The sequence below is a fragment of the Capra hircus genome, chromosome 17 (genome assembly GCF_001704415.2).
Source record: "Capra hircus breed San Clemente chromosome 17, ASM170441v1, whole genome shotgun sequence".
NCBI lineage: Eukaryota > Metazoa > Chordata > Mammalia > Artiodactyla > Bovidae > Capra > Capra hircus.
Genome location: NC_030824.1, coordinates 54913620 through 54923529, shown reverse-complemented (window position 1 = coordinate 54923529; position 9910 = coordinate 54913620). Strand labels below are relative to the sequence as shown.

General features: G+C 40.1%; 1 protein-coding gene across 1 annotated transcript in view; it reads right to left on the bottom strand.

Moving 5' to 3' along the window:
- Positions 721-9910, bottom strand: part of IL15 (interleukin 15) — a 97086-nt gene continuing 87896 nt past the window's right edge. The window contains exons 5-7 of the mRNA XM_018061562.1: positions 6211-6255; positions 4119-4256; positions 721-1124 (exon numbers count right to left, since the gene is read on the bottom strand). Coding sequence (XP_017917051.1) covers positions 1017-1124; positions 4119-4256; positions 6211-6255 — 291 coding nt within the window. The 3' untranslated portion in view covers positions 721-1016. The remainder of the gene's footprint in view (positions 1125-4118; positions 4257-6210; positions 6256-9910) is intronic.

The window sequence follows — 9910 nt, the reverse complement described above, 5'->3', positions numbered from 1 at the left end:
TTCAGGGTTCACTTCCTGTAGGATTGACTGGTTTGATCTTGCTGTCGAAAGCACTCTCAGTGTTTTCTCTATCACAACAGTTTGAAAGCATCAATTCTTTAGTGATCAGACTTCTTTATGGTCCAACTCTCACATCCATACATGACTACTGGAAAAACCATAGCTTTAAACTCTACGGACCTTTGTTGGCAAAGTAATGTCTCTGCTTTTTAATACGCTGTCTAGGTTTGTCATAGTTTTTCTTCCAAGGAGCAAGCGTCTTCTAATTTTATGGCTGCAGTCACTGTCTGGAGGGATTCTGGAGTCCAAGAATATAAAATCTGTCACCACTTATACTTTTTCCCCTTCTATTTGCCATGAAGTGATGGGACTGGATGCCATGTTCTAGGGCTAAAGTTTATGAAGTCGCAAAAAATGTTGGACATGACTTAGCGACTAAACAACAACAATAGCAAGAAGAAGGGCCTTGTATATCAATAATGAAATTATTGGTTTCTACCGAGTTCCTCCTTTCTTGTTGGTAGTCAATTCTCCTTCCAAGTGCTACACCTGAAGAAGTAATTGAAGGTTGGTAGTCAATTTCCACATTGGTTGAGGCATCCTCTATGCCTATAGCCATAGTACCAAGTGGTACAGCTTGTTAAATAATTTGACAGTCACCCTTGAACCAAACACCCTCTATTTTTTTATAAGATGTAAAATATCAGTGCAATTTCAAAGGATAAAATATGTACACAATTTTATTCAACATTTTACATTATGCTACAGATATGTACAACTTCAGTAATAAATTAAAAATAAATGAACAAATTAAGTCCGTCCTTGGCAGACAATGTGATCTCACTGCTATGTTTCAACTTTTACCGTTATGAATCCATCCCAACCAAGATCCTGAGCATCGTCTTGCCAGGAGAATTTGTTCTGGCAGCACATTTGAAATGCTGAGAGCTTTGTTGCCTCTACGCCGTGGAAAGATGTTTGTTAATAATAGAAATGTGGAAAAGGATCAGCTGCAATCAAGAAGTGTTGAACATTTGCACAATATGTACAAAACTCTTCAAAAATTCTTTGATACTTTTTTCCTCCAGTTCCTCACATTCTTTGCATCCCAATTCTGTTTTATTCTGCAAATAAAAAGAAAGGATTAGATTGGAAAATCTAAAATGTGCCTTGCCTGTGAATATCATATCATTTGAACCACATGGTGAGGTGTCCAGACATAAAATATTTGGCAGATTAATTACCATATTAGGAAGAACTAAGGGAAAAGAGAACTGGAGAGATTTAATAAGGACTGATTTTTCCCTAGAGTGAATTAAGGACAGTGAAAAATATAATTTTAAAAAAGATCTATTGAACCACAAACTTCTTGCTTAGAGGCCTGCAGTAGTCTCTGGTCATCTGTCCTAGCATGAAGTCCCTGGTCCCCTGCACGGCATGCCGGCTCTCCTTGAGCTGTTCCTTACCCATTTCTTTCACTTTTCCCACAGCTCAAAGACTCAGCCCTGGGAACACTGGGCTCATGCCTTCTGCTCCCATACATACATCAACCTATTAGGTATTTTGCTGTCTTTGCTTTTCTCTCTTCCTTCCACACTTCTATTTTAGCTACAACCACTCACACTTAAGATCACTCAGGTGCTGTCTCTACTGGGAAGGCTTTTCTGAACCTGGGAGCTCCCGAGGCTGGACTAAATGTCCCATCTCTTCACCCTCAGAACTCTGTATTGAGGCTCTCTCTCACATCACATCATGTGTTAGGCTGATATTAAGGAGCTTTATGCTTCTCAGACCACTGTTTGCTCTAGGCTTTTCCAGGAAGTCAAGGCTATGTATTGTTGCTTCGCACAGGGCCTGGCACATGATATTCAGCAAATTATTATTGGTTATTTGAACTATTTTTATGAATACCATAAATTATTGTACTTTAAACACAGTTTCTACAAGTGTAGCAATCTACAAAACAAACTTTCCCGGGATCATCTGAACTGTGAAAGCGGTTTCAGGAAAAATCAAAATGAGAATTTTCCATCCATTAAGCATTTAAAATTCAAATTCACCAACGTTTATCAAGCACATACCCTCTGCCAGGTGCTGTCATATTCCATATAATGCTGTCCTATTTGATTCTGAAAGTAATCATGTCAGATAGGAAGGCAGAGATAGTAAATGACTCATTTAGTTGACACAATCAGTGAAATTCTCCACATCCAGGTCTCCTGACTGTGCATTTGGGCCACACTATGCCATGATGAGGGGGACTATAAAAATGCACATTAAAGAGTTCCCCATTGACATTTGCTATGAATTATCTGTTGCATGGCTCAGCCTTTCCACCAATAACAGAGAGAGAACATATCACAAGAGTATTTTAAACATTAATATATTCATTTCAGAAATAGATCAGCATTCTAGTACATGTCAAGCATTGTTCTAGGATTTGGGATACAGCATTAAAAACAAACAAAAAAAAAAAATGGAAACAAAACACCTGCCCCTCTGAAGCTGAAATTCTAGTAGGAAAAATCAGACAATATCCAGCAAGTAAAATATATAGTATTTAAGATGGTGGGACATATAGTGAGGGGGATGAGGCATGCTGAGGTGGGGGCAGGATTGCAGTTGTGAAGAAGTGACATTGCTGTGAGATGGTGACATTGAAGTAGAGACCTAAAGCAGCTTGGTACTTTAGGGAAAATCAGCGGTGTCCAGCCACCCTAGCTCAGGGTCTCTGCTCTTTCAGTTGCCTCTGACTGAACATACTTCCCCATGGCATCCTTGAAGCTCATTCTCTCTCATGTTTTTGCCAATTGTCAGCTTTGTAAGCAAACCTTCTCTAGAGCCTCAGTGTCCTTATCTGCCTCTTTTGTGGCCACTACAGTTATTAATAAACACCTGACCTACTATTTATTTGCTTATTGATTACTACGTGTTTCCTCCTTTTGTAAGAGCAGGAACAGTATGTTTGTTTTAACTTCTGTTATCATGAGGGCCTACAATGGGTCCCAAAGCGTATTTGTTAAGTGAACAAATTCTGATGATGGCTTTGTTTGTTTTTTTTCTGTCCACTTTCCTTTGGCCACTAGTGTTTCGCCATGCAAGCCATAATTGTCTGTACTTCAGGGCCTTGCACAGCTGATGCTCCAGCCTAGCACAGGGGTCCCTGGCATTTGCTCTCCAGGAGCCCGATACTGCTCTTGCTACCTAGGAGTATACCTTATTCTCCAAGTATTCAGATTTTTATGATTATTTTTTTGCAACATTTATCCTTTGAGTAGATAAGAAGGTAGACTCTGGAGAGAAATTGCTCGGGGATTCCTGGCTCCTCATTTTACTAACTGTATAAACTGGAGAGAGAGATGCAAGCTCCCAGAGCCCCAATTTTTTAAACCTCAAAACAGAAACAATGATAACCATATCTCACAGATTGACTGAAAGAATTCAACAAGTTACCATCTGACCCTGGAAGAACAGCATCTGGCACAGAGTAATAACACAAGTATTACTCTATGGATGCTCAGCAATTGGGCATCAGACATAAAGAACCTTCCCTGTTGGCTCAGACATAAAGAATCTGCCTGCATGCAGGAGATCCAGGTTTGATCCCTGGGTTGGGAAGATCCCCTGGAGAAGGAAATGGCAATTCACTCCAGTATTCTTGCCTGCAGAATTCCATGGACAGAGGAGCCTGCTGGCTTATAGTCCACAGGGTCACAAACAGTTGACTAGGATGGAGTGACTAACACACACACACGGACACACACACATGCTTAACAATTATGTAACTATATCAGGTGATCGACACCATGAGGTCAGTGACCTCTTTGTCTAGTTAACCTTTGTCATTTCAACACATTTCAGCACACGCCTGTGTGCACTGAAGCACACACTGCGGAGCATGTAGGAAATGTTTGTTGAATGAATAAATCAAGGAAAAGTTTAGGATTGTGTGCACAGGAGTGGTGGTGCAGCTTCTGGCAGCCATTCTGCTGGAATTAACTCCTTTTCCCAAGTGCTCCCTCCAAGGGTCTCCATGTCCATTCCCATCCAGCTAATGATTGCCCCCAGTCAATCCAAGAGCATCTGATGCAACTCCAGACAACTACTGGATAACTCACCTCAATAGAAGATAAATTTCTGTCTGCTAGTATGGTAAGATTTTCTATTATTTCATAAATGGCGGCATTTTTGGACTCGTGTAAAATAACGCGTAGCTCGAGGAGAAAGCACTGCAACGCTGTTACTTTGCAATTGGGCTAAAACAGAATTACAAAGAATCATTTTTGAAAACAATTATTTTCCCATTATTTCAGTTTCACACAGATGCAATTCTGATTTTGTAAAAAGTCAATCCAACTATCTTATAAAGAAACACAATATTCGTAAGACGTTTTACATAGGAAACAGCTTCACTTATTTTTCTCTTTTGGCTTTGAAATCAAAACAAAAACAAACTGAGAACAAAAAACAGTCAGGAAAGATGGGGATACTGTGCAGAAGAAAGAACATAAAACTAGACAATGTAGAAATAATACGCCACTTTTCCCCACTAAGCACATTTCCTCTGTCTAAAGGGGTGATAATATTGACCTGGAACTCTCAAAACATGAATATAGACAGTGCATATGGAAGATTTTTTTTTTTTTAATCAGACTGTATGGTTAACGTTTTAAATTTGGTAGCTGCTAATCATACTATTCCTGCAAGTTCGAGTGGCACACAGGATTCCAAGAAATTTCTTAGAAAAATCAAAGCAGGAGTATGGCCTATGCGCAGGCTGGCCAAATCAGAAAGGTACTTTTCAGGTCTCATAAAAATACATTTCTCAAGAGGACTACTTTAACAAAAACCTAAACTTCAAACCAAAGTATTTAATGAGCATGTGGGGGATTTGACAGAGACTGTCTGATTTCTTGTTTTCAATGCCATGAGTAGTGCCTGGAGCTCTGCAGGCACTTGGCAAGTGCTTACTGAATGAATGAAGGCGGGAAGGAAGGAAAGGACACAGCCACCTGGCTGGCACTGGAAATACTCCTTACCTTCCCATAGCCACTGCTCTGGATTGAAACGGTAAATACTGTTGCCATGTCAATAAAATAAATAACAACTAAAATGTAAATAATAAAACTGAGGTTCAGAAGTATTTAGTGTCTTCCGAGGCAACAAAGCTAGAAAGTGGCTGAGTCAGGGTTTAAATCTAAATTTCGGTCTCCGCTTCTTGCTAGCTACAACCCCAGGAGCAGCAAGGTTATCTTCTTACAAAAACAGCAGTCTCAGGATTCTGAGTGTTGGCGGTTAACTGACTGCTTTCTACTTTGAAGAAAATGCAAAGAAAAATGGAAAACATGTTGAAGCCAAAAGAGGAGACTGTTTCTAGTGCAGCAGCACTGTATCCAAGGGTTGGTAGACACCTGTGCCCCTCTCCCCTAATTTCTGGCTGCGGCTTCTTTCCAATGCTTAAAAAGTCTCGGTAGGGTAAACTTTCTATTTCGGAGAAGTTCTAATTAAGGAATAATAGAAGACTCACTGTGGTGAATACACACAACACAGAGTTTGTTTTCCATGAAGAGAAGATGTCAGGGATTTGTGTCTTGGTTTTAGTAACCAATTCAGAGAGAATGGACCACCAACTCAGCAGAAATTCTATATGCCTTAAGCAATGTCAGCATATTAATGAAGTGATTTAAGATCATTTTTGAATTCTGATAGATTTTATGGGTTTTGTTTGTTTCTTTTCTCACATAAAGAATAACCAGGCAGAATCCTTTTCTGACTACTGTAGAGATTCAGGCAAAATGTAGAACAGGAATATATTTAAACAATTTGTAAAAAAATATGATTAAAAGTGATAGCACTGGATAAAATTGATATGTTGGATATTTTAAAATTGACCAACTTGATTCTTGCATCATTTGCATTATGTTTTACTTGCATGACAGAATATATATACTATGTTTTGTTTGACATTGATAGAAAAAGGCTTATTCATGTCTTGATTTGACAAAGATGCCACAGTGTAAATAGCATCTATGTAGCTCTTTCTCCCTAAAGTGCTATAATCTCAACAATTGCATATAAAATTCATTGATCGTATGAACACCGCAAACATTAGATTTAAAACTATACATGTTCCAGTAAATTTATAAAAATATATTTCCAAGCCTTTGAACACTGGAAAAGACAGCAATGTTGAAAACAAAATATACTCACATGAGCATCACTTTCAGTATATAAAGTGGCATCCATATGCAAAGACTGAAAAGAAACAAAAAGAAGCAACATGAGAAGCTATTCCCTGCTTTAGATACGATGGGAACAACCTACTGAAAACATTAAATTAAACTTTTTAAATTAAAGTCTTTATTTTGAGATAATTTTATTCATGTGACGTTATAAGAAAAATACAGCAAGATCTTGTGTGCCCCTTCACCACTTCCCCCAGTGATGACGTCATGCACCATCAGTTCAGTTCAGTCGCTCAGTCGTGTCCGACTCTCTGCGACCCCATGGACTGCAGCACGCCAGGCCTCCTTGTCCATGATCAACTCCCAGAGCTTGCTCAAACTCACGTCCATCAAGTCAGTGATGCCATCTAGCCATCTCACCCTCTGTCATCCCCTTCTCCTCCTGCCCTCAATCCCTCCCATCACCAGGTCTTTTGAAATGAGTCAGTCCTTCACATCAGGTGGCCAAAGTATTGGAGTTCCAGCTTCCATATCAGTCTTCCAATGAACATTCAGGTCTGATTTCCTTTAGAATGGACTGCTTGGATCTCCCTGCAGTCCAAGAGACTAAGAGGCTTCTCCAACTCCACATTTCAAAAGCATCAATTCTTAGGCGCTCAGCTTTCTTCACAGTTCAACTCTCACATCCATACATGACCACTGGAAACACCATAGCCTTGACTAGACAGACTTTTGTTGGCAAAGTAATGTCTCTGCTTTTTAATATGCTGTCTAGGTTGGTCATAGTTTTCAGTCCAAGGAGCAACCGTCTTTTAATTTCACGATTGCAGTCACCATCTGCAGTGATTTTGGAGCCTCCCAAAACAGTGTCTGTCACCGTTTCCCTAATTTTCCCACCTATTTGCCATGAACTGATGGGACCTGGTGCCATGAGCTTAGTTTTCTGAACTTCGATTTTTAAGCCAACTTTTTGACTCTCCTCTTTTACTTTCATCAAAGCTCTTCAGTTATCCTTCACTTTCTGCCATAAAGGTGGTGTCATCTGCATATTTGAGGTTATTGATATTTCTCCCGGCAATCTTGATTCCAGCTTGTGCTTCAAATAGCCTGTATTTTTTACGATGTACTCTGGATATAAATTAAATTAGCAGGGTGACAATATACAGCCTTTACATACTCCTTTCCCAATTTGGAACCAGTCTGTTGTTCCATGTCCAGTTCTAACTGGTGCTTAAGCCTGCATACAGATTTCTCAGGAGGCAGGTCAGGTGGTCTGGTGTTCCCATCACTTGAAGAATTTCAAGTGCTGGGAGAAATAGCAATAACCTCAGACATGCAGATAACATCACCCTTATGGCAGAAAGTGAAAAGGAATTAAAAAGCCTCTTGATGAAAGTGAAAGTGGAGAGTCAAAAAGTTGGCCTAAAGCTCAACATTCAGAAAACGAAGATCATGGCATTTGACGGGGAAATAGTGGAAACAGTGTCAGACTTTATTTTTTTGGGCTCCAAAATCACTGCAGATGATGATTGCAGCCATGAAATTAAAAGATGATTACTCCTTGGAAGAAAAATTATGACCAACCTACATAGTATATTCAAAAGCAGAGACATTACTTTGCCGACTAAGGTCCATCTAGTCAAGGCTATGGTTTTTCCTGTGGTCATGTATGGATGTGAGAGTTGGACTGTGAAGAAGGCTGAGTGCCGAAGAATTGATGCTTTTGAACTGTGGTGTTGGAGAAGACTCTTGAGAGTCCCTTGGACTGCAAGGAGATCCAACCAGTCCATTCTAAAGGAGATCAGTCCTGGGAGTTCTTTGGAAGGAATGATGCTAAAGCTGAAACTCCAGTACTTTGGCCACCTCATGTGAAGAGTTGACTCATTGGAAAAGACTCTGAGGCTGGGAGGGATTGGGGGCAGGAGGAGAAGGGGACGACCGAGGATGAGATGGCTGGATGGCATCACAGACTCGATGGCCATGAGTCTGAGTGAACTCCGGGAGTTGGTGATGGACAGGGAGGCCTGGCGTGCTGCGATTCATGGGGTCGCAAAGAGTCGGACACGACTGAGCAACTGAACTGAACTAAACTGAAGAATTTCCCATAGTTTGTTGTGATCCACACAATCAAAGGCTTTGGCGTAGTCAATAAAGCAGAAAGAGATGTTTGTCTGGAACTCTCTTACTTTTTCCATGATCCAGCGGATGTTGGCAATTTGATCTCTGGTTCTTCTGCCTTTTCTAAAACCAGCCTGAACATCTGGAAGTTCACGGTACACATACTGCTAAAGCCTGGCTTGGAGAATTTTCAGCATTCCTTTGCTAGTGTGTGAGATGAGTGCAATTGTGCGGTAGTTTGAGCATTCTTTGGCACTGCCTTTCTTTGAAGTTGAATGAAAACTTGAATGACCTTTGGCCTGTGACCACTGCTGAGTATTCCAAATTTGCTGGTGTACTGAGTGTAGCAGTTACACAGCACCATCTTTTAGGATTTGAAATAGCTCAACTGGAATTACAATACCTCCACTAGCTTTGTTCGTAGTGATGCTTCTTAAAGCCCACTTGACTTCACATTCCAGGATGTCTGGCTCTAGGTGAGTGATCACACCATCATGATTACTGGGTCATGAAGATCTTTTTGTACAGTTCTTTTGTGTATTTTTGCCACCTCTTCTTAATATCTTCTGCTTCTGTTAGGTCCATACCATTTCTGTCCTTTATTGAGCTCATCTTTGCATGAAATGTTTGCTTAGTATCTCTAATTTCCTTGAAGAGATCTCTAGTCTTTCCCATTCTATTGTTTTCCCCTATTTCTTTTCAATGACCACTGAAGAAGGCTTTTTTATCTCTCCTTGTTATTCTTTGGAACTCTGCATTCAAATGGATGTATCTTTTCTTTTCTCCTTTGCCTTTACCTTCTCTTCTTTTCTCAGCTATTTGTAAGGCCTCTTCAGACAACCATTTTGCCTTTTTGCATTTCTTTTTCTTGGGGATGGTCTTGATCCCTGTCTCCTGTACAATGTCACAAACCTTGGTCCATAGTTCTTCAGGCACTCTGTCTCTCAGATCTAATTCCTTTAATCTATTTCTAACTTCTACTGTAAAATTGTAAGGGATTTGATTTAGGTCATACCTGAATGGTCTAGTGGTTTTCCCTACTTTCTTCAATTTAAGTCTGAATTTGGCAATAAGGAGTTCATGATCTGAGCCACAGTCAGCTCCCGGTCTTGCTTTTGCTGACTGTATAGAGCTTCTCCATCTTTGGCTGCAAAGAATATAATCAATCTGATTTTGATATTGACCATATGTAGATGTCCATGTGTAGAGTCTTCTTTTGTGTTCTTGGAAGAGGGTGTTTCCTATGACCAGTGCATTCCCTTGGCAAAACTCTGTTAGCCTCTGACCTGCTTCATTTTGTATTCCAAGGCCAAATTTGCCTGTTATCCCAGGTATCTCTTGACTTCCTACTTTTGCATTCCAGTCCCCTATAAAGAAAAGGACATTTTTGGGGGGGGTGTTAGCTCTAGAAGGTCTTATAGGTCTTCTTAGAACTATTCAACTTCAGCTTCTTCAGCATTACTGGTTGGGGTATAGACTTGGATTACTGTGATATTGAATGGTTTGCCTTGGAAATGAACAGAGATTATTCTGTCATTTTTGAGATTGCATCCAAGTACTGCATTTCGTACTCTTTTGTTGACTATGAGGGCTACTCCATTTCTTTT